Source organism: Falco cherrug, chromosome 1 (assembly GCF_023634085.1).
Source record: "Falco cherrug isolate bFalChe1 chromosome 1, bFalChe1.pri, whole genome shotgun sequence".
NCBI classification, from domain to species: Eukaryota; Metazoa; Chordata; class Aves; order Falconiformes; family Falconidae; genus Falco; species Falco cherrug.
This window is the reverse complement of record NC_073697.1, coordinates 44,826,195-44,851,166: the sequence shown is the minus strand read 5'-3', so window position 1 is coordinate 44,851,166 and position 24,972 is coordinate 44,826,195. Positions and strand designations below refer to the sequence as shown.

The 24,972-nt window shown below is 43.9% G+C and overlaps 1 protein-coding gene across 4 annotated transcripts; it reads right to left on the bottom strand.

The window, feature by feature from the left end:
• Positions 1-448: 448 nt before the first annotated feature.
• On the bottom strand, positions 449-24,913 carry IMMT (inner membrane mitochondrial protein). 4 transcript variants are annotated; one of them, XM_055710939.1, is made up of 15 exons: positions 24,756-24,913; positions 18,306-18,382; positions 17,688-17,877; positions 16,013-16,133; positions 15,267-15,347; positions 14,099-14,200; positions 11,167-11,303; positions 10,052-10,155; positions 8,408-8,543; positions 7,461-7,590; positions 5,413-5,427; positions 3,604-3,827; positions 2,255-2,386; positions 1,736-1,865; positions 449-1,405 (listed from the first exon to the last, which is right to left on the bottom strand). In XM_055710939.1, exons 1-15 carry the CDS (start codon positions 24,798-24,800, stop codon positions 795-797), a joined length of 2,235 nt encoding a protein of 744 aa, XP_055566914.1. In that variant the 5' UTR covers positions 24,801-24,913; the 3' UTR covers positions 449-794. The 4 variants fall into 4 exon arrangements, with proteins under 4 accessions (XP_055566914.1, XP_055566920.1, XP_055566928.1 ...); XM_055710945.1 differs by having other exon boundaries at positions 15,267-15,344; XM_055710953.1 differs by lacking the exon at positions 5,413-5,427.
• Positions 24,914-24,972: the final 59 nt, after the last annotated feature.

The window sequence follows — 24,972 nt, the reverse complement described above, 5'->3', positions numbered from 1 at the left end:
AGAAAAAGCCAGTTACTCATTTCAGCAAGTGAGTGCTAAGTATGATCAATCTCTACTGGTAAGTCTTAAAGGAAAGGTAAGAGAAGGAAGGAAGGAGCTGGGTCTTTACATGAGCTCCTGTGGTTGAACCGGTCTGACTTCTAGACAGAAATACCTGCTCTTCTAAAAGTGGTCTGACAAGAACCATAGAGGGGTACAAGTCCACCAGAGTATGTGCTCTGATACCAGCTTAAGTACTCATACAGGGGTGTGGGGGTTTTCTTACAGATTACAAGAAATGTTAATTTCTTACTAATTAATGAATAGATGTATTAGATCAATGAATTCTCCCTCTGTGAAAGGAGTAACAGAGATAAGTTTTAACTTCTTCAGGTCGGTCACGGAGAAAGGCTGATTTTACGCTGCCCAGCTGTATGTGATGCTTAAATAGGAGACTGAACAGCAGGAGAAAGTGGTTGAAGTCTTGTTTTATTCAGCTGACAAAATGGCAAATCATTAATGGCAGGTTACAAACATTATTTTGGTTGGATCACAAGCCCGCTTGGTAAGATGGGGAAACAAAATTCTTACACAAATTGTAGAGAAGCTTCCTGAAATCAGTTGTCATGGTAACTCAAAACCAATAAAAATACAACAGGAAGTGAAGTTAAATACAACGCAAGGAAACAAGACGGTACCCGTGCTTTGATTTAATGTTTCCAGCCCCTGCCAACAGTGTGGTTTACAACCCTTAGAAGATCATGGGATTTCTTTCCGGCACAAAGAACTGCTGAACTGCCCCCAGACCTACCATCCTAGCTCTGCACTTGAGTTGTTCCTAACCCCACAGCACTGGCATAGGCTGTCAAGATATCCACAATTTGTTTTGTTTCTAGGGTCATTCGAGCTTCGGTCAGCCAGTCGTGTGCCACTCTCCTAGACTCTCCTCTTAACTGGTTGACAAATTTAGCCGCCAGCTCCAGATCTCCGTGTTCGATGCAATACGAAGCATAAGACAGTAATTTAAACGTATCCAGGTCGTCAGGGCTGAGCTCGGCAGGTGGCTTCAGCTGTTGAGGGTGAAACACAAGCAGCGACTGCAGGTAAGACAGGAAGTACTGATACAAGCTGTTTCTTGTTTCATCGATCATAGCCACACGTTTGGCCAGTTTTTGGACTGTGTAGAAACGTGCTCGGAGGGCCTCTTCGCTGTACACTCCCCGCGTCAGAGACTCCTGAGGGAGAGCTGCTGTTAAGGCTTCTGTAAACGCGTTATCAGAGCAGCTGGCTTTGATGGCCTTCACCGCGCTCTCCAGTGGTTCTGTGGGACTGTCCCCGGAGGCTGTTTTCATGCAGTATTTGAGCGCTTCAACGGAAAGCCACAGCTGGTGGGCCTTTCTGGCTTCCTCTTCTGCTACTGCGTGACCTGCAGAATAAACCAAGAGGACTCTCAGCTGGGGCACACGTACAGGAAGAGCGTTTTGAATACAAGCAGCAAAAGCCATCCCTCTAAACACTGCTTTCAAAAGCAGCCACCCCCTCAGCACTTGAGCTTAAAGCAAGTCTGTTCCGCAATTCAGGGCTGGAACAAGACAACGGCTTTTGGGAGAACCAGCTTTAGAGGCGCGCAGCTGGGATTTGCTGGGTGCCCTGTGGCAAACCCAGGCTGAGCCCGGGTTCAGGCACCCAGGGTTGGGTAACAGGCCTTTGGGGATCACAGCTTCAGTCGTTCAAGGAATGCGACTTCAGTGCTCACTCTCAACTGCTTGCTCAATTCCTTTCAGCCTGGCGTAGGCAGTGTTTATATCCAACGTGAAGTTGTCGAGCTGCTCCTGAGTAAGGCGTCTGAATTGCATTTCTTGTTCACTGAGTTTCTCCGATAAGTTCTGAAACAGAGCGAGATACACCTATCAGACCAGAAACAGCTGTTTAAATACATTTACCTGATTTTTAAGATGTTTCTATAAGTCTGTTGTTCTTGCTTGGGACAATGCATATAGTAAATACAATATACCAGTAAGAAACCTTATTAGGGTGAATTTAACAGTTACTACACTGTCAAAAATTTCTCACCTATAGCAAAAGCTTAAGGCGAGTCTGAATAAAACCTGTGTGTTCAGGCACTTTATGTCATCTCTTCAAAGAGCAGGCCTCCCTCCCCAGCCCACATTTCAGTCTCCCAGAAGACAGTTCAGGACTCCTGCCTTGTGAAGCGTGCACTTTGCAAGGGTTCAAATAATATCCCCTTATTTCCTTGGGGAGTCTTCTCCCTCACCTGCTCAAACTCCACCTTTAGTTCCTGCTCCTGGATCTTAAGAACATCTCTCAGATGGTCTGTGTGGGCAGCAGCCTGCCGCCGGAGCTGAGTCCTCATTTCGCTCTCCATCACCTCTCGGACTTCTTCAACCTGTACACACATGAGCCGTTGTTATTACACTGCTATTTTTCAACAGCTTGTCACACGCTATGATTATATCATACATCAGTACATGGTACATCTTACAGATTTTGTAGAAGTGGCATTGGCAGAGCCCATATTTCAACTTAAAAAGCTGCTGAGGTGCATTTTTATAGCTGAGCCTTTGTTAAAGAGGAGCTTCATGATCCATAATGGCAGTAACTGGTGGCTACCCACTAGTGCAGTTATCACAGTAGTATATATATAAAAAATACAGTAACGTGTCAAACTAAACACACAAGTGTTTATAACCCAGCTTCCAAACCAGACTTCACCTGTTCCCTACGCTCTGTAATGCTGTCCGAGACAGTCTAACAAAATGGTAAAAATGGTCATACCCCTTTTACCTGATCTGGTATACAACAGCGAGTTTAGCAGAAGGAGCATGGTGCAGGTTCATTTAGGAGCAGTTGAACAGTTTTCTGGTTTCCTGTTTCTTTTTTTTTTTTAGAAAGGATTGTGTCACTTCCAAACTTCCATTAAATGCAAAGATGACAGTTCAAGCAACTTTCAAAAAGAGCTCTAAATTAATGCCTCTTACTGCGATGCTCTGAACTAACAGGCTATAGGTGACATTCTTAGTTGCCCTCATTTGTGCAAATATTTCAGCTAGCAGCCGGTGTTGAATCCCATTTTCATAAACAGCAGGAGCATGTGGCACATGTGTCTGCTGCAATCCGGTATCTCAAAAGATAAAACCTCCAATGCCCAAATTCCTACATTTGTGCGTTGCATTTGGTTCGCATCGGAAGTGGCATTAAAATTCATGAGTTTTCATAGTCCTTTTGAAAGAAATCAAATCCCAAACCACTGGCAAAGAGAACAGGATGGAGATGCCTCCTGGAGGCAGGACAGAAGGACAACACAGCCCTAAGGTGGCCACGCTGGGTCAGGTCAAGTATCTATTTTGACCCAGTAGTCCTATCTCCAACAGCAGACAGGAAACATGGAAAAGTCATTCCCTGTTTCGCCACATGGTGTTTCCATTAGAATTCTGGAGGAGTTCCCTTGCTCAACATCTCCTTTCCATGCTCAGCCTGGGGGTCACCCTACCGGCAGTCTCCCAACACTCAGAACATCCCGGCTGCTCTTCTGTGCCCTCCCATTTAGCTCTTCTACATCCTTTATAAGCCAGAGATTCACCCGGGTGTGTGACGCCACTTTACCTTTTTCTCCTGTTCTATTTCAATCTCACTTTTGTGATGCTCCAGTGCTTTAGCCACAGCTGCCTCAAACGCCTTTTTATCTTCAAGTTTCTGCTTCTCCAGGGCTGACTCGATGTGCTGCTGTTCCCTCACTCGCTGCTCTGCCAGCTCCTTGTTTAGCTGGTCAATGCGACGATGGGCGTGTGCAATAAGAGAATTCAAGTCGTCCGTCGATAACTGGCCAGCTAAAGGAAACACGGAGCGTTAGGAAGGTCTGCAGGGAAACTGCCACCAGGTGCTTGTCCGCCTCCCACTCCAGCACTCCGAGGCTGCACACGGCTGAGCAGCGAGCAGGTTTTATGACAAGTTTTTCTGAGCACCTCAAGCCCTGGAGTTGTGCTAATGCCCACCCAATACCACCTTCTGAACCCCACCTACAAGCAAGTAGTTTCTATCCAGGAAAGAAATTATCTTTGTTTCTCTGAAATTACTCACAGCCATTATTTACACTCCCATATCCAGATCACGCTCAATTAGAGGAGACTGTTGACCACTCTGTCCGTTTCTTGGTCTTTACACCACCGTGTATCTTCCCCTGTGACAGCACTCAGGGCAGCAGGATATCTAAACCCCCCTGAGCATCAGCTGGGTACAAGCTTACGGAAATTTGATCCTGAGAACACCGAACTCACTGTGAGAGACAGCCAGAATTACACTCTCTCTTCAACCATCCTCCAGACCAACTGCTCCCCATCAGATTTCTTGCCCCAGTTTGTACCTTTCAGGTTTGTCTACTCGGAGTGCAGCAGGGGTCACAACCACACTATATTGGCTAAGAAGTTTGCCATTTCTCTGCTGAGAGAGGAGGTCGACACAAGTTACACCTGCAGCATTTGGTGAGCTGAGATTTGATGGCCTGAGAATGGCATAGGCTCTGTAAAGTGCCGCAGCTCGTTTGGCACTGGCTACCAGCTACATTGCCTGTATGGAAAACTAGGCACTACTCGGGAAAACGTTCCTGCAGGATCTGAAGGAAGTGAAATTCCACAGTCCTTCAGCCATCCTGCTGTGGAGTGCTGGGGAAAGGAATGGCACAGGAGGGCTCAGCGCAATGGTGCTCGCGTGTCCAGTGGGGAAGCTGATCAGCAGCACTAAGCTCAGCTGTTGAACTTTGCTACAGACAGAACGAGGTTTTACTGCACTCCGGTTTTAAATTACATTTCTTTAATCAAAAGGGGGGAAAACAGAATCAACGAGTTAACCAACACATCTAAAAATCGGTCGTGAAGATTAGATTTGGAGAATCAAGCCAACTTCAGGTTAAATGCACCTGGTTTTGGTGACGCAGCTCAGAGCGGCCCTGCGTGGCTTTTCAGGCATACAAAGTACCCAGACATTTCAGTGGCCTCAGCAGAAGCTGGTGCCTCCAGCACCTCTCTCAGGCCAGGACTGCTGCCAGGTGGGCCTCCTTGAGGACAAACGCCACCACACAGCCTAACCAGCATTAGCCAGCACTTCTGTTCCTCATTGGAATCTCAGCAGCACGCATCGACTGGCTTAAATTCACAAAGAGAAGTTAAACCTGGCTTTCACGAACCAGCAATCACACCGACCTGCAAAGTGCTGCCAAAGTCTGTGGTTTAAGCTAGACATGCAAAATTAGTGGAAAGGATCCCAAAGCATACCTCAGCCTGCAATGTTTCAGGAATGCCACATTTCACCCCTTTGTTGATACTGGCTGTAATTTAAAGCCACATACCACACAAACACGAAAAAGGACAAAGAGAAGGGAGGACATTCACAAGACCAGAACAAGTTACCGTAACTCACCTAAGTCAGTTATCTCTGCAACAGAAAGAGGAGAGGTTGGAAGAGTTAATGCACATTCACTACAGCAAGTCAGTCACCCAAAAGTAAAATAGAAAATGAAAAGCCTCTTATCTACAGTGACAAACATGAGTCCAAGTTTTTAGGAATTCAGGAAGAACAGTACGTCGAGTATGAAAGTTTGTATTACAGGCAAGATGTAGCCCAAAACATCCCAACCACTAAAATCACTTGTGGAAACCCACAGATTGACGCTGAAGTTTAGCCAAAGCAAGGAATACAAGTCTGAAGTAGAGAAGTGCAACAGGACACTGGAAATTTTAGTCCGACATTTCTAGGTTCTTATAAATCAGAAGCGGTTGGTTAAGAAACAAATTCCCAAGCACCAGTGAGTCACAGACCCAAACAGGTCAGTCCCATATACTTCAGTAGGTCTCATCGGTATGAAACTGAGTGCATGGAAGCTATCAGACTCCCCTTCCTCCCTCAAAAGGGCAGTGATCACAAAAGTCAAGAGATTGTCCCTTCATCCTGTGCATGGAAAAGCAGCTGCATCTCCAGGGTGCCCAAGTAAATTTTTTTCTTCAAAACTAATTCCCCAAAAGCAAACTCTGCAAATGACTTGTTAATTTAAAATGTTTTCACCACATGTAGTGGGTGGGTGGTTGGTTGTTGTTTTTTAAACAAAAACTGATCATTCCAGAGATCTGTATTCATTTAGCTAGGAAAATTACTTTGTGGACTAAGGTCCACCTTTCTAAAGCATAAAGCAGCATTAAGAAAGAGCACGTTGTAATTCTTCATAGTATACTTCAAGAAAACTACAAAGGCAGTATTAACACCACTTCCAAACAGTAGTTATCACATCTTGTGACTCAGAAATAAAGTCATGACAGCTCCCTCTGAAAGCTGAGGCTACAAAAGTCTGGAGATCACAATTTATGTAAAAACCCTGACTGGAAGTATCTGGGAAATGTTTTTTAGGGAATTAATTTTTTTTAACTACAACAGGCGATAACCACTCCATGGACCTACGACACTTGAGTTCTTGCAGTAGCTTACCCACAGTAATGGCATATGCGCACGGCTCCTTCTGCACCTTTGCTTATCTTTAAAACAGAAATACAGGGAAGTAACGGTACCTGTGGGCACGGAACGTGCCAAGGGGATTACTGTGGGTGAGCTAGTTGTTAAACCATAACAATTTCATCGTAAGACCAACTCCTTTTCTGCAGCGCTACGGTGTATGAACATTTCCAGCAGCTGAAGGTAATACATTTATTCCTCTAGTAAGAGAGAAACGAGAAACTGTCTAACTATGCTTTTGAATCACATTTCACCCTTTTTTCTGTTATAAGGAAAGCAGAAGACAGCTCAAGTTGGAAAACCCAAGCACCTCAAATAAATACAAGCTCATAAGATCATCTCAGGCAAAGCACTGTAGTAGCAGTAATAGCATCAAAACCCCTGATGCCTATTCCCTCCCTGCTTTTGTGCAGCACTGGCTATTGTTCAAGCTAAGTTACCATGTCAGTAGAAGTAATAGTAGTTACTTTAGAAGTAATATATACTGGGGTAGGTAGGGTATGAACAACGTCCTCTCTCTTTCAGTATATCTCTCATTTCAGTGATGATCTAGAGAAATTCAAGGAGTTCTTTTATCACCCTGTAATAGTGGTGTGTTGTAACCTATAATCCCAGGGAGAGGTGATGGAGCAACACTGATTTGATCCAGATCTGGAGTGACCTGGCTCTCTTCCTGGAATACCAGGAGGGAAGAGATGTTGAAACAACTACATGATATTTATCATACAAGAGCTACATTTTGTGAAACTTTCAGTACAGCACAGGTTGTTTCGAGAATTAATTAAAATAAGCTCAAGCAGGTGTTATGAAGAGCCTTGTGGACTGATTTTCACTTCAAACCAACCAAACAACATGGAAATCAGGACGCTGGACATTCAATTCAGTGGCTGTAGTTCCATAAACAACAGAAACCAAAGAGACTGGCATGTTACGAGCCTGAAGTAACCCTGCCATCAGAGACTTACTTAGCCCCTTCCAGCCAGGCTGCACGTCAGGGGTGATACTGTCAAGCTCTCGCTGAAACTCTTCCCTAGCTGTAGCCACAAGCTCATGATATTGAGCTACTATCTTGGCCTCAGACTGTGCTGCCTGAACCTGTAACAAACAAAAACGAGATTATTTTTCAAGGCAAGTATTGAAATCGGAGGCATACATAATTTAAAGCCAGGCCCTGGGTTTGTGGCAGATTTCATTACCCTCCAGCCCAACCAAAGCAAACTCACTTGGAAGAGAAAAAACCCCACCCTGCGATATCAAATTTCTCACGTACAGTAATTATAGCACACTGGAACTAGACGGCCAGTCTGCAGCCCAGACAGGACCAAGAGTACCTTAAATTCAGTTTATATATTTAAAGATCTCTAGCTCTTTATCTCTGCGTACAGCTGTCGTATAGGCCTAGTAAGCTAATCCTGTGACAGCTGCCCTCATCAGCAAGTTCTGGTGCTTCCACTATTAGGTTAAATTCACTCAAAACCACACCTGATAAATTATCAGCTGTCCTGCAAAGGGAGATAAATTTCACATTTCTTCCCTGGTCTTCTGAGCTTTCAAGTGATTTATCCACCGAGTCATTAGCGCACATTGCTCCTGCTCCTCCCTAACCTCGTACTCTCAGTTCCTCTCAGAATCAAATGAAGAGAGTTACGGGTTGCCCACAGAAAGGGCTGACACCATTCAAGCTGGCTGGAGACTTTTTCAGGACAGAGTTCCAGGTTCTCACAAAGATCTTGTCATGCCTGACTAATGGTAGTACAATCAGCTCAAAGACCGAGTGTAGCTAAAACGCAATGGAATTTACACTTTTGAAATATTTAACCTGCTATAGAGAATTTGGGAACGGGAGGTCTGTGCAAGCTGCCAATTAGCCTTTACTCTAATGGCAATTACAGACAGTCTGTGGAAGCATTACCTTTTTCACTACATTGTCCAAATCAACTATCATATGATGAAGATTTTCTTCTGCAGCAATAATATGAGATTTGGCTCCTGCAATCTGAGACTTCTTGGCATTCTCGATGACGCCTTTCATCTTCTCTAACTCTTCTCTGGAAAGAGAAGAAGGTGCTAATTATAATGCATGCAGGTGTCATGCCATAACCCCAAAGAAATGTTTACTTTATGCTGTCTGTATTTACAGGAAAAACTACTGGATAACTCTACTGGTGTTTCCCCATCTACCAGCTCTATGGCTAAGAGGCTGTGATTAAAGATTATTTTTTTCCCCACAGCCTGAAACCTAAAGATGTCAATGTGTCTATTCCACATAAAATGAGAAATACTTCTACTGCAATTAGTACTGAAGACTCAGCTGGAGGGGGAAGATGAAAGAAAGTTAACTGAAAGGAGTTAACGTTAGTAAAACTAAGTTAGTATTAGAAGGCAGACATTTCCATCACATAACAGACTATCAAGGAAACATTTTTAATATAGACTGCTTACTCTTGCAGAAGTGTTTTGGACATGGTGACTGGTGGAGATAAATGAGGATGGGAGAAAATTTATAGAGCTCTGTAAAGATAGATTATTTTTTTGTAATTAAGAAAGAACCACTTTCTTCTAGCATAACTGGAAATAAAGGAAGAAGTGAAAAAGCGTTCCTTTTCCAAATCCATTCAAACCAAGGGAGGTTTCTAACGACCTCACTGGAACAAGGAACAAGTTTTAAAATAAATTAATAAGTAAACAAAAGCAAAGGCATCCAGTAGAGCAATAGAGAATGAAAGCTGGCACATCTGGGGTTTGCACTGACCTCCTAATGGGTTTTAGTCAGCACAGCAACTTCAAAGATAAGTTTATAACTTTAATAGCAACTGCACAGCTTCAATGATGATGCTGCCCTATTAGCCTCAGATGCATCAAAGGGTTTCCACATTTATTTCTATCCTCATTACAAGGGCAACTTGGAGAGATCTGTCATCTCATTTTTGCTGCTATGATCTCTACGCAATGAGTCCATGCACCAAACTGAACGCACATCAATGTGGTTCACACAGAACCTCAGCTTACCAGCAGCGCTCCACTGCAGAATTCAAGTTTTTCTTAGCCACGGGCTTAGTAAAAATCTAACCTCCAAAGCAACTCTGCTGACAGATGGAACTGCCAAATGACGCTGTAAGGTTTCATTTTTCTTTACAACTAAAATCAGCTAGTCATGTTACTGACTCAATACCCAAAGAGTGCAGTCATGGAGTTCTTACAATAGATTTTATATATGACAAAATTATCCAAAAATAATACTAGAAGGATTATGGATTTTTTTGAATTTTACTTGATTTACCAACCAACACTATAGGTAAGTAATAAGGAGATAAAGTTTTTAAAAAGAATAAAAGGACTGTACCAGACTCTTTGGTACACTGAGGACTATGTGCGCAGGCACCCAAGATGTACGTGTTGCAAATTAAAATATTCATTAGTGCATTAAACCCTTTTTTTTTTTTTGGCACAACTGTCAGTTTAATATGAACACAGGTGACTGCATACTTGTCTGCCAGCCCTTGCACGGGCAACGCACACTTACCACTCAATAAGGCTTAAAACCCAAGGAACTTACTTGGCTTTCAGAAGAGCATCAGCAGCTTCATCCACTGCTCTCCTCCGATCCTTCAGCGCTTCTTCCAGAGTGCGCCACTGAGATGATTTCTTCTCCCCAGCAGCCTAAGCACAGATTCCCAATCAGGGTCATTACAATCATTAAATAAAGAGAGTTATCAGAAAGGAAAGCCTGTAGAGATTCATATGTCACCACACATTTCACTGAGATTGAGCAACACTCTTCTGTTTTACCAACAGAACAGCACAGCAGTCGGTAAAAGCGTTTACAAATTATTTTTCTCTTCCAACATTTTGTTTTGGTTTTGTTTGATTCTTAATAGTTTTTTTCCCACCTGAGCAACAGCCATTTGTCCACACAGAAGAGTCTGCGTGAGGATCACTATGGTGCCACAATGGTTTCAGGGGAAACCTCTATGTGTACTGAAGTACTGCAATACATTTAAACTGCTTTTAAGCTTAATACTTAAGAGTTGCTTAATTTTAAAGCTTAATACTTAAGCTTAAAAGCAAACGCTTACACTTTTTTTACTAACTACTAGATTAAATCTCAACTGCTTGTTTAGTTGCCCACATACCCCAGCTCAATTAACTGAATTATATCCTGTACTCCAGAACTGAATAGGCAGTACCAATTCCACACAAACCCTGTCATTAGCACACCAGAACCATGAGTGGGATCACTCATACATCCCCTACTCATTTCCAGACGAGAAACAAACAGTCCAGCAAGAAGATTTTGGCAAAGGGAATAGTTCAATGGAATTATCAGAGTGGACAGCATGATAACCCAACTATACCTAGGTAAAAAAGGGGCTTGGGAATTAAAATACAATGAATTAAAATGTAACGTGAAGACTATGAATGCATTAACTTGAACTTTTCTTTTTGCAAAAGAGAAAGAAAGGAACTTGGGGAAAAAAACAACTAAAATTCAAAAGCAAAACCACTGTATTATTCAACCACACCACATTTCACAAGTGGAAAGATTAGTTAAAACTGTGATAAAAGGCACTGCAAGAAAAGCTTCCAAATTCATTTTTAATTGTGAGATTAAAAGTTTTTCTGAACACAATAAAAAAAAAAAAAAAAATTGCCCCGGTTTGTGCAGTCTACCTCAGAATCGTCCATAGCCTCCTTCAGTATTTGTGAATGGGCATTCACTGCTTGCACAGCAGACTCCTGGGCAGTAATGGCCTGAAGGGTTACACGAGCAGTTGTGTTTAGGGCTCCTTCTAGAGTTGCTGCAAGGGCTGGGAAAAAAAAAAAAAAGTCAATAAAACTATAAGGAAAAGAGCTTTATATTTAGTAAAATAATGCTACATCCTCTGCATCTCCTTACATTTTCTATGATCTGAAAGAGTTGGTCAGTTTGGGAACTACATCGCAGCCTACAGAAGAAGAAAGGTCACCAAAACTCGCCCCTTACTTAGAAAAGGGGCATTGAGGCGCACGTCTGGACTTACAGCAATAAAACTACTCAACAGAAAACCTTTGCCATGTTTCTGCAGCAGGGTGCATTTAGTCCAGTAGGTAGATCTCATCTTCACTTGTTATAATGGTCATTAAGAGAAAACAAGTTAATTTTCCTATCTTCCACAAGGAAAATATATTCCAAATAGAGTTAACCTTCCTAGCCAAGAAGGCGGTGGCCCCTGCTACCTGTTCCTATTGGTACAGAAGCACAAATGGGCTATTAATTATTCAAGCTGCAACCAAACCAGAATGGTTGATTGGAGTGAGCAATGTCTGCCTTCCTGGAACCAGACACATTTCTAAGTAGTGGGGTAAGTAAATCCACCTTTCCAGTAAATAATCCTCCAGATTTTTTCAGTGTAACGTCTCAACTTCTTCACTTGCAGAAGCAAGTCCTTGTACGAAGCAGACAGCTAATGACAAGCCTCTTGTTTCTGTTCAAGCTGCTCTTCTACACCACACAAAGCTCTGAACATGAGCAAGCAGCAGCAGACCACAACAAGTCTACTCCAAGGCCATTTAAGTCCAGGCTTGTGGATCCTCCTCATCCCTCCTGTGCAACAGCTAGAGGCTCAGACTCTGGCTGAGGACCAAAGCACTCTGAGGGAAGGCTGAGTGTGGTCGACACATCTGCCAACACCCCGTCTATGTGCACAGTGGTCAGACAGGTCAGGTCAGACACAGCACACTGCGCCAGCACCTCTGCCACCATCAGCCCTTTCCAAGCAGGAAGAGTTACAGAATGAAACAGGCCGTAGCTCCCACAGCAAGCTGAAGCAGGTCCAGTAAGTGGCCTCAGTACTGTTAAACTCCCTTTCAAGCCTATTTTCGTTGGCTACACCTATGTTAACAGTAAACTTTCACTTACTTTAAATGCAGCTTCTGTTCAGCATCCTTGTAGTCAATGCCTCTAGCCCAACCACCCCAAAGACTCCTTCCCTCACCGCAGAAGGTCTGCAGAACCACTGCAGTCAGCAGTCCCTGCACTGCCAAGTCAGAAGTCATCCTTCAATACCCATCCATTTCTCCAAGAGGACAGTCTCCCTCGTCCTCATCATCACCAGCTGAAGGAGGACACGGAAGCTTTCTCACACTGCAAGCAATCCACAGCTTGAGCTGGGTTTGCTTTCAGAAGGAAAGTATCAAGGTAGCTGGCTACAGATTGCCCAGGCATGCTAGACAGCAAAACACCATCTACCAAAAAAATGTCTCTATTTTTCTGGCTTCCCCTCAGACAAACCAGGCAAGGACCCAAAAATCTTGATTAAACAATCATGCTGCAGCCAAACCAAGACCAAACAGCCCAGAAGTATTTAAAATCTAACAAACCAAGTGGGGAGCGAGGGGGGGGATGCAAAACTCATTGTTTTGAGCAAGACACACAAGGAGAACGTTGAGTTTTGGGACACAGGAAAAGCCAGACCACCTCTCAGTAATACAGCTGGATTAATAGGTCTGAGTCAGGACCCAGGCAAGGAACTGTCATAGTTCCCAACCCAGAACCTACAGGCAACTCTTCCCAGAGCCTTGAAACACCGTCCCTGAACCACTACCGAACAGGTCTGCAGCAGCTCAGTAGACAAGGACCTGAGGACCCCAGAACATGGGTCTACAGCGTGCTCTGCAGCAATGAGTCCTGTGAACAGGGCTGCATCAAACAAACACACACCCTACAGATCAAGCAAAGGACTGATTTTCCTCTAATTGGCACTTACAAGACCACAACTGGGCTACAGTGTCGCATTTGTGAGCCTTAGTATAAGAAAGACGCAAACAAACTGGGGAAGAACAGCGGAGAGGCACTGTGGTGGTTAGGGGATGGGAGCACATGACAGATGACAGGCTGAGGGATTTAGGCTGCTTCTGGCCTAAAGAACAGAAGCTGAAGGGGTATCTTAAGTGATGCCTTCCACACCTAAAGGGGTGTTACAGAAGACATTGAACCAGATTTCTCAGAGGTGCCCAGAGAAAGGGCAAGAGGCAACAGATCCGAGTGCAGCAAGAAAAATTAATTGGATGTTACCAAGTTCTGCATTGTAAGAAGTGCTGGCAAACCTGCTCAGAGAAGTGGAAAAATCTCTATCCTTGCAGAGCTTCACACATCCAGAGGAGAAGCCTTGAGCAACCTTCCTCCAGAAGGATCATTATACTTTTAGAGGGTGGTTGAACACTGGAGCAGGCTTCCTAAAGAGGCAGTCGATGCCCCAGGCCTGTCCCTTAACACCATGCTTTAACTTGGGCAGCCCTGAACTGGCAGTTGGACTGGATGATCATTATAGGTCCCTTCCAACCAAAACAGTCCACCCTACTGTAACCTGCCCCAACTCTCCAAGCAGGGGGATAAAACTACAGACCTTGGAGGTCCATTCCAATCCAAAATTTTCCGTAATTGTTTACCTCTTAGTTACCTGTTAGTGAGTGGAAGAAGCTTCAACACCACTCATTCTGCCAACACAACACAGGGACAACAACAAAGAGGTGCATGACTAACTTCGAACTCTAAACTTAATACAGTCCAACAAATCTACTGTCACATACAACGCCTACAGGAAAACTAACAGTATGGACTTACCTGCTATCTTCTCTTGCTCTTCTTTGTCTTGCTGGGCAAGCCGGGCTGCAACTTCTTCTGGTGACCGTTCTTTTATAGCATGGGAACCTTCATGTTCTTTACCTATTCAGAAGTTAAAAAAAAAGTTAAACTGTTTAAGTGGAGAGTCCAAATTAGAATGTGGATTACTTGTAGGGAAGTAATTTTCTTTTGAAAACTAATTTTTATAGTCTGTATCACTTTATAAATCTTCTGCATGAAGCCATGATGAAACTACTTCAAGCGGTTTTTATACCCATAATTACAAAGGCCGGTCTCACATCTTAAAGGTAGTAATATGGATACCTCGCATGCATCTGTAGATTTTATGTTGTCGAATTACAAAAATACACAAGATTCAGAAGTGAAAGGCAAAGCAAGAAGCAAAATACACTTATGGAGCCAAGTCTAAGTTTTAAGTGAACATCTGTTCTGATTTTTTTTTCAGTTCTCCTCTGGCATGCTTAGAGTCCAGACAAAATAAAGATTAGTGAATCACAATTATACTCTATTGCCTAGCCTAAGGCTACTCAAAATGCCTGTAAGAGTGAGCACTAACCTAAGTTTACATTTGCACTGAGGAGAGACTCCAGACCTCTCAGCCTCAAGCTGCAACAAAACCTATCAGGTTACCCTTTAATAACGCTGATGCTAACTCTGAGGAACATCTTCACTTACTGCTGGCATACATTTTTAGGAGATGTGTTCATACATAAAGAAATCAATATAATCTCATCCGGAAGACACTACTGTATAGAAAGAGACTATCACATAGAAGCTAGTGTTTCTTGCTGAGCTAAACAATAAATGCAGTGCCTTTGCTTGGCTCTGGGCAGACACACTTTTCTGAACAGCAATCAGAAAGCCACAAAGAGCAGAGGCAAACTGGACCGCACAAGTTCCAGTTCAGCATGAAGGCAGGCTTTCCTCTTGCATTCACACCTATACCTGTCCCAGCATCAATCTCAGCTTCTTAGCGTGTTTAAAAAAAAAAAAAAATCTATTAATAGATGATGGAAGTTTTCTTCTGTGAAAGACACAAAGAATCACACCTTTAAAACTGACAAATACCAACACACAAGTAAGAATTTATGCACTTGAAGCTACAGGATTTTGCTTTTCTTCATCGTGTTCATATGATCTTTTTCACCTTCTTGGGTCTGTATCCCCGGAGCTGGCATCGACACGGCTACACCTGTTGCAGAGATGATCTGTGCTGCAGCCTTGCCTGCTGTTCGATACAGTTACAGAAGAAAACCAGTCAGTATACACGCGCTACAATGTAAGAACAGAGATGTAAGACTTTTCCCCCCCCTGTAGAAACATATGGTTTGGAGACTGATATTATTATTCCCAGAAAAAGAGAATTTCCTGGACAAACTGCAACCAGATATTACACATACACACACACGTGGCCAGGAGAGATAAACGTAAAAAGATGACATAAGTGCTCCTCTCTAAACGAGTTCCATTTGATCTGCCTTTAGAGTAGCTCAGTAATTGTGTAAAATTAAGCTTCTTGCGCTTGCAAGAAGAGGTAAATGGCCTCAGAGTCCAACACCCACAGTGCTCTTCCTTCTGAGTCTCAAATCTAAAATATGCAGGATAGTAATTGTTTACCTTCGATACCAAATATTCTATGAAGTAAGTAAATTTCATAAAAAATAGCCAAAAAAAGCCAATGGCATTTTAGGAGAAAAAAAAACAACAACAACAACAAAAAACCAAACCCAAACACCAACTTATGACTGGAAAGAAAATAACATTAATTCTAAGAAATAACAATTTACTCATCTTCAATAATTCCAAAGGACTACTTTAACCTACCCTAGCCAGTATGAAATAGGAGATCGTTGGGTCCTTTGCTTCTCACTACATGACATTCTATACATTTACCTTCTTTTTCTTCTGAAGGAGCAACAGCTTCTGTTTTGCTTATCTGGGATTTGGTAGCAGGTTGTTTAGACTCTTTCATTACTTCTGCTACAGATGAGATCTTCAGTGGACCTTGCTGTATCTTGAAAAGTCAAGAACAAGAAACATCATCAGTTTTCCAAACAGCTTGTGTCTCATCGATCCCATTATAACAGAAAAGAACATCTCACGTCCAGACAACTGTATTAGAAATTTAAACTTCAAGGTACACGTGAAAACAGTAGCAAGGCCATTATCATTTATTGCTTTGATTTTTAGTTTAGAAGGAATCTACAGTTTTCACCTCTCCAAAACGGAAGGTGTAGTAGTGCAGTTTTCATGACAAACAAATACTAAGGTACGCATAAAAAACAAGTAATTCCATGTCCCAAATACTCCAAACACTTCTGAGTGCGCTGGACACTACAGATAATGCAGAAACTGTAACAATCACATGCACATGAAGGTCTGAAACAGCTCCAGAAAGCATATTTTGATTATTTCCCCTTGGACATTATTTAGTCTATACAGGTATATCTTAAATCAGTTCAGTTGATTATGGGAATCACCCCTCCCAGCCTGTCCAGTTTCTAGGCAGTTTCTTTTGAAGTTGAGTGGAAAAAAATACATAATTTTTTTAAAGATATGTGACTACATAATTAGAGATATGTTTTTAAAAAAGAACAAACATGATGATTTTGCCTGGATATCACTGAACAGAAGATGCTACAGGCATGGTGTGGGGTTGACAGGCATGCATGACTTCACTGATTTCCCTTTGAAAGGATCCAGATGCTAGTGTTCGGGGCAGACAAACACTTACTCAAATATTTTGCGAGGTTTTATGATATTAATCCTTTAATATTCACCATGCAAAGCCACCAGGCAAAAATGAAAGCATGTGAGTCAGGACCATGACTGGGCAGGTGGTAACTTTGTCAACTGACAAGTCCATTTTACAAAATTTACTAGTGCCTGGGAGACATTAAGAGCTTGGATGATCGCATGTCAAGTGAGCTAAAACCAGAATAGATACAGTCTTGGTTAATTGATATTCTCCCATTCATTAAGAACAGCTTTCTTAAACTCCAGTTTAAAATACTTCAGGTTTCTTGAAGGTCAAATGGCTCCTGAAAGCTCAGGACAATTACAACCAGAGCAGCTTTCTGGCATTCTTGGATAATTAGAAAGTGTTTGTTTTCAGACGCAGGAACACAGAAACTTCCAAATTCAATTTCCAGAGCTGTGCTGAAGGCAGTATCAGGTCGGCCTTTCTGCAGGGTCATGTCACCAAGATTTCAAAGTATGATGCTTATGCATGGCTCTATACCATTCAAAAATGTTCTCAGTCCTCTTTAAAATAAATTTCAGCTTACAGTAAGTTTTCTAATCCTGCTACATCACAAGTAAAAATAAGTTTCACAACCCAAAGACCACAATCGCAAGATGATGATGGCAAATGTACAAGCATCACTGTTACGCAGCATGAAATAGTGCCTCAGTTCATAATTCTTAAAACTTCTTAATTTAAGATTTCTTAAAAATTCTTAAATTCTTATCACACAGCAAAATGAATCAGAATTTGAGAACTAAGAGCAGGTGCTCTCTTCAAAAAATAAGGAAACTGAAAGGGTGGGGGTGAATGGGAAACACTTACCGGTTTCTTTGGCATCGGTGCACTATAAGATGCAGGACCAAGTGCCATCTCAAAGAGTTTATCAGAGTAGGGAACAGCCTTCTCTACGCTCTCCCGGAACTGCGTGTCATAGCTGGCATACAGGACGGTTCCACCTACTCCTCCACCCACAAACAGGACACCTGCACCAATGACTTTGCCTACAGAGACACTGAGGGGGAAAGAAGAGTGAAAGTTAGGATAAACATCAAACTGTGAGTCTTAAGCTTACGGCTGGGGACAACCACTCCGTTCCAGAAGTTTGCCAACAAACCCAGCGCCTACTGGGTTTTGAAGTGGTTTTTTAAAACCACTTTCAGCATCAGCAAAACCCTGGTACCGTACTGGTTCATGACTAATGAAAAGATAAGACAGCAACCCACAACCTTCCTAGTAAATACTGATCATGTTGATTAGCTTCCTTCAAACCCAACTGAATCAAACAAGGAACACACAACACCATGAGAATAAGAGTTACTCAACACAAAAAAAAACCATCCCACTGCTACCAATACGCTCTCGTTTGACACTAAGGAGCAGATTCCCTCTTGCTCAACACAACAGAAGAACCAATTCCACCCTTCAAAACCTTCTACGTACCCAGACTCTCCCGAGGGGGTAGCATATCCACGGTACAGTTGTAATGGACGGAGTGACGCTCTCCCACACCGGCTATTCTGCAAGGGGTAAAGGAGGCAAGAGTTAAGCAGTGAGCACATTTAAACATCCCTTCACCTCAACAGCAGTATCGGATCGTTTGCTCCATCACCCCATCTTGCACACCCTCTGAAGGAAAGCAGCAGCTGGCACTAGGGCAGTGATGCTGGGGTTTGTTTTCCCTGAACAAAGATGATGAGCTTTATCACATGCAGCTCATAGGTTAAGATTTAAGTAGTAATCAGGCATTTTGAAAAACAAGCCAAAAAAAACCCCCCACAACTAAACCAAACCTAAAACCTACCCCAGCTTATGCATTTATTTTGCCTATTTATGTTCCCCACCTCCCGTCTGGGCAGGACAACTGCATTAGTTCAGATGTTCAGATTCTCTTCAACAATCACGTGCTAGAACAGCTTGGCTGCGAGCAGTGCAGAAGACAACAGCAGTTACTGAAATACTTAAAACTATGAAAACCTATATTTAATACTTAAAACTATTTCTATTTCTGAAGACATATAAGCGGTTCTCTTTAAGCTTGCAAACCAAGACTTCCTCTTTAAAAGAATTAACAACGCATACACTTTCCAGATAGACTTCGGATTATAATATAAATTAAATCACTATATGAAGAGTGATATTTCATTATATTCTACTTAACAGAAATAAGATTACCCAAGATTTTTATCTTCTTTATATTTTAGCTGAGAATTAAGATTTACCAGAAAGACCGGTTAAGCTGCTGTAGCCTACAGAAGGAAAAATGCTGTCCTTCTCAGGTCTTTTTTTCGCCCCCCACAAGAATCGCTAAAAGAGAAATACAGGACTCACAGAAAATCAGTGTACACGGCACAAAAAGAAATTTTCCCATACTGGAGATATTTTTGCTAGGAAATTTTTCTTTAAAAACAAAAAGAAAACTTGGAGATGCTTCAATATAACAGAACCCTAGAAGATAAGTTTCTCTATTTCCTTCTGCATACGGCAATATGTAAAAATTACAGTTCTTGTGGTTTAGGTTCCATCCTTGTCCAACAGCATAGAGAGGATAGGCAGGAACACTGAATTCTTATTCTTTCCAGAAAGGCAGCCAAACCATTTTTAATTAGTAACAGAAGCATGTGTACAGCAACAGGAAACGTGCTCTTCTTACCCTTGAGACCTTCACAAGCCCTAGCTGTGCTCTGTGGTTGATTTTCTCATTACAATGGATAGAACAGGCAACCAAATAATAAATTCTGTAATATTTTCAATTATTAGACTTGATCGCCGCAGAAGCACACACTGAGGCTTCACTGCTTCTTTCAAGGGGAACTTCACTAATAAAAGCCTCTTAAATCATTTTGTAATTGCCTGCTCAGTGTGCTCCTGACTCTCAACAGGTCCCTATTACACCATGAAGCACAGAATGAGCAAATTATTTCAGCACTACGCATACAGTTCAATCCAATAAAATAATAAGAAAAAAAGTTATCTTCTGTGGATCAGGTCAGACTGAACTTTCAGTCCCTTCCAACACTTTGGCTGTATGTTATTTTGCCTAAAGCTCAACTGGATATAAGCTGTCACTCCCAAGCCCCTCACCAGGCTTTCTGGAGGTTATCTCACCCTGTCCCCACCAGCCGCAGCAAGAGGGTGCTTACAGCAACTCACTCCCACATCTTGCTTGGGCTGGACTTGCCTTCTAGGCGATCCTGGAGGCTGCCACAGCTGTAACCTTGATGCCTGGGCCAGTTCACCCATTTTCACATTGGCTAAAACCCCTACTCACACCTAGTGATGGCAAACACCACCATACCCATTTAGTTCTCCCACCTTCAGTAAACACATCTGTTCCCACAATTAGGAACAGGCTACGCTTAGGGAGCTAGCAGGACAGGGGAGAAAACCTGTTTCTCCTAGTTCAGCACTTAAACTTTGTACACCAGGAGGGCCTTTTTTGGGTGGAATTACTGGTTTTTAGTTCAGATATTCTTTGGACCAGATGATCTTTTGAGGTCCCTTCCAAAAGCAGGGCTGTTTTACAACTAGTCAAATCTTCATTTTTATTTATCATTCATCAAGATAAGAGGAACGAAAATGCAGGTGCTAAATCTACGATGTTGGTTTCTCCCACTAGTGTACACGTATGGGGGGTGATAACTAAACCCCAGTGAAGTCCCCACCAGCTCTTTCTTTCAAGATACTGCAACAAACAGAAATTACTGGAGCTGATCAGGGAACAGCAACCTGAAACCTTTAGGTATCAATGTTTTATGAACAGAAGCCCAAGTCTAATTTTCCTCCCTCACATCCAAATATACAACTACTACCTCCAAAAATCACTGATTTTTATTAAAAATAAGGTTTTTAAAAGCAGCATTTTTTGCTCTCTTTTGGCCATCATAATGATATTGCTTATATTTGCTTTATCACCGTAGTTTGGAAACTTACAGATAGTTTCTAACCTACCCTTTGCATAATTCCCATGCATTTGTCATATTTTAGACCCCTGTTATTTATTTGTAATAATGCCTCAAAGGATTTGGAAGAAATACATTGCATATGCTTTTCTATGCCCTGTAAAAGTAGAAATAAACCGCTTGCTGTCCTGCAGAAGAGAAGATAGAGAAAACCTTTTGGATAAGGCAACACACAGACAGCACAGATCCCTCTAGCAAGGGCACTACAAAACAACAACAGCTGTTGCCATTTTGTTCTCCTCTTCAAGCAGTTCTACATGCTGTTCCACCTACTTCTTAAATGCTTATTATTTTACATTAATTACCTGCTAATTTATCACCATGAGAATCACTTTGCAGGGTACATCATACCTTCACCCTGGTTAATATCAAGAGCCCCAATGAGTCTAGCATTTCAGGTTATCCACACCAAGCTCACCCTGGCAAAGCACTCAGGACAGGCACAGCAGAACATCGTTAAATACCATACTCTGCCTTGCAGGCTTGTACTTCACATGTCACTTCAAATAACCAGATACAGACACACCATCCTCTGCATTCATCCAGTCGCAGCTAAACATCTCCTCGTCAGCAGGCTCAAGCATCTTGCCTCAGAATTTGCAAAGAATAAGCCCGCAAGACACATACAGTTTTCTGCTACATGGGGTTTGTGTACTTACAACAGAAAAAGCAAACCAGAAACTTCAGAGGAAATTCATCTTCGTAATGACAGAGGTTAGGTGTAACAGGGACATCTGACCACAGAACTCCTTAATTTTTTATTTCCCATCATTCAAGACTTCTGCCAAATAGCATTCCTTTTTACAAAAAGCTGTTTGGTTTTTTTTTTTTTTTCAAAGAAAACTACAGAAATACTCCAAGTAAGGGAAGAAGAGTCTCTCTGCAGCACTGTACATGCAGCTGAAAACATTTATGAAATCACTGTGATGAAGACCTGCTTCTCACAAAGCCACAACTTCAATTCACCTGTTAACAAGCTTACCAATCCTCCACGCACACAGCTCACAGAGAAGAGGATAGCATTTTTCCCAGTCTCACTACAAGACCTCTACTGAGATTTTTCCATACTTAAACCTTCACACTGCTCTGGCTTTGGGAACCAAGCAGCTGCTTTGCTGTCCCCATCCAGCCACACTCTGTTTCTCAGCTCTCTGTCTGCTCATGCAACCGAGCATCATCAAGGACCTGTTACCCCACAGTACTGACCATGTCCAGCTCTCCTTAGACAACTGGAGTCTCTTAATATCACAAAACAGAAGCAGACTTGCCTCACTGTCAGCTTCCATATAACAGATATGTAAAAAGGGTTTATTTCCATTTGTAAAACATTGTTACTCCCAATGTTAAAAAAAAAAACCAAACCAAAAAAAAACACAAAAAACAACCACAACAAAAAACCACACATTTCTTTGTGGGCTGTATCAAAGCAAAACAATTAAGTTTTACTAGCTGAATAGTAAGGTACCAGTAAGGTACCAGTCACTCACAACAATGCCACCGTCAGGTCTGCAGGCAGATGACAAGGCTCTGGCCTGAGCTTTAGCTAACAAGAGAAACTCCTGACCATGACATGAGACACAGCAAGTCTCATATCAAAAAAAAAAGAGCGACAAGAGTGCTGAAGGGGTAGGAAAGCCAAGAAAATGGAAGATGGATAATAAAATACAAAAACTGTGTAATTGCGGCTGCCTGGGGATCACCAGAGCTGGAATGGTGAATAAACCAATGCTGCTGCTACAGCAAGAATGCGTCTGTTGAATGCGGTCTCTCAGGCAGGAGGATGCAGGCAGCAAGGATGCCTTCCCTTATTAGCCAGGCAACAGGCAGCACAGCCAGATGGAGCATCCTGCTGTCACCACGCTAGTGCCCCTTTCAAGACTGACATCAGCATCTGCCCAAAACACTCTCAGCAGCCAGAGGGTCTTACTTCCATGACGGGAGTTTTCACTACTTGTGGAAAAGCTACCTAGTATCATCTCAGATCAGGTTAGCGCTTCTTGATTGGAGTCCACAGTTGTGCACCTCTTGCAAAACAAGTACTACAAAACATTAGTGTCTTATTTCCAGTTTCTGGCTCTTTCGTTAGCCAAAAAGAAACAAGTTTTAGCTGCAGAAAGTCCATGGGCTCAGCCACAGCCTTCAGGTGTATACACCACAGTGTGCCACAAAACTTCCTCTCAATATCAATAAAAATGAAGGAAAACATATAAGAAATTATTGTGGCTGAAACCTGGACACATTGCATGCCCACTTTTGCTGTTCAAACTAAATCTTTGTGTATTCAGTCTCATCAGAAAACATGAATAGGGATAAAGGAAAAAAAATAAGTTCTTTCTGGAAGTAAGGAAACAGCAAGGATACTGACACCAAACTTCACAGTGTGCTGTGGCATCTGTTTGCACAGTTATTCCATCAATGTTTACAGACCGAAGACACGCTTCCAAGCTGCAAAGTGCATCAGTGGCTTTTCCAGTGCTGTACAGTCATTCCAGACACATTCTTTTGAAGGCTAAATATATGCAAATAGTCCTAAATAATAAACATCCACGAAAGGCTGTTTTCTGGCTTCTCAACTCCCAGCTAAAACCTTCCACAGGCTTGTAAACCCAGAGCCTTATTTTAGCGGGCATCAGATGATCTGGCCCAGAGAACTCTCCCGACTTAAAAAGCAGCAGAGGAAACGCCAGCTGATGTGGTGAAAAAGGTTGCTAGCTTTAAAGTGGTTTCCCCTCAACTACAAAGTCACTGGGGGATGAACACACAGCTTTTCCTTTGCTGAACTGTGTGAACAGAGTAACGAACAATGGAATTTAGAGCAGAGGATAAAAGCGATCTAATCAGATTATTTTTTGTTACTGTTAAGCAGACACCTGAAACACAAGTTGGGGCCTTAGCGGAGGAGTCACCCTCACCTATAAGCCCTTGTAGCTCCTTAAAGTTGGCCAACCACTTTAAAAATGCTCTGTAGCATATCATCACCCTCATCTCTGCTGAGGTCTGCAAAGGTCCCCAAAATAGGTCCAACGGGCACTAGTCATAGCATTGCATATTCTCTCCTTTTACTGTGAGGACTAAAGGACTCCCATAAGGGCCACTCAGTACTGCAAGCCCCCTCGCACCCGCAAGCTGACGTTACCCCGAGCACCGGGACCCCCCACGTTAACGACAGGGCCGGCCGGGCACACCCGCTGGGGTCAAAGCGGGGCAGGGCTGTGAGGTACCGGGTGCCGCAGGCCGGGGAGGCGCAAGGGAGGCCGCAGCAGGGAAGGCAAGGTCACGTCCTTCTCCACCAGCGAGCGGGCCCGGCCGCCCCACCACCGAGAAGCCGGCCGGCCGTGTGCCCCCGCCGAGCCCTGCAGCTCCTCCGGGCAGCGGCCGCTGCTGCCCAGCACTGCCCCGGGGGCAGCACCGGCGGGAGAGGCGGTGGCGGGCCCGGCCCGGCTGAGGAGACTACGGCCTCCAGCATGCACCGCGGCACGCCCCGCCCCTCAGGGGACGCCGGCCCGTTGGACGCCCGCAGCGGACTACAAGGACCGGCGTGCCTTGCGGGCGGCGCGCCCCTCCGAGCGCACCGGGCTGCCGCGCCGCACGCCGGGACTCGTAGTACAACCCGCCTTACCAGCGCCCAGCCCCCGCCCGCCCCGGCGCCCTGTTGGCACTCGCGGCCGCCCCTCAAACGCCGAGCAGCCAATCGCGGCCCGCGCGTGCCGAGTCATTCAGAGAAGACCGAGCCGCGATTAGAAGGCGCGCGGCGCCTCATGCCCCGCCTCATGGCTCCGCGCTGTCCCCACTCGCCCCCGCCAGCGGGCTCGGCACAGCCCGGGCCAGCCCGGGCCCTGAGAAGGCGGGCGGCCAGGCCTCGCCGGCCGGAGGGCGAACAACAGCGCAGGTGGCTCCCTCAGGGCTGCGCGCCGCCCGCCGCCCCGCTCACCTGCGCGGCCACAGCGACCCCCGCTCGGTGACACGCCCGCAGCATGGCCTCGGAGCCGGCGGCGGCCGGGGGCAGGCTGCGGGAAGGCGCCGTGCGCGGTAACTGCCAGCGCCGCCTGCCTCCGCCCCCCCCACCGCCCGTAACGGCGCGGCGCGCGTGCGCGGCGCCCGCCCGCCCTTCCGTTCCGCCAGGGGTGCGGCCGCTCGCCGCTGAGAGT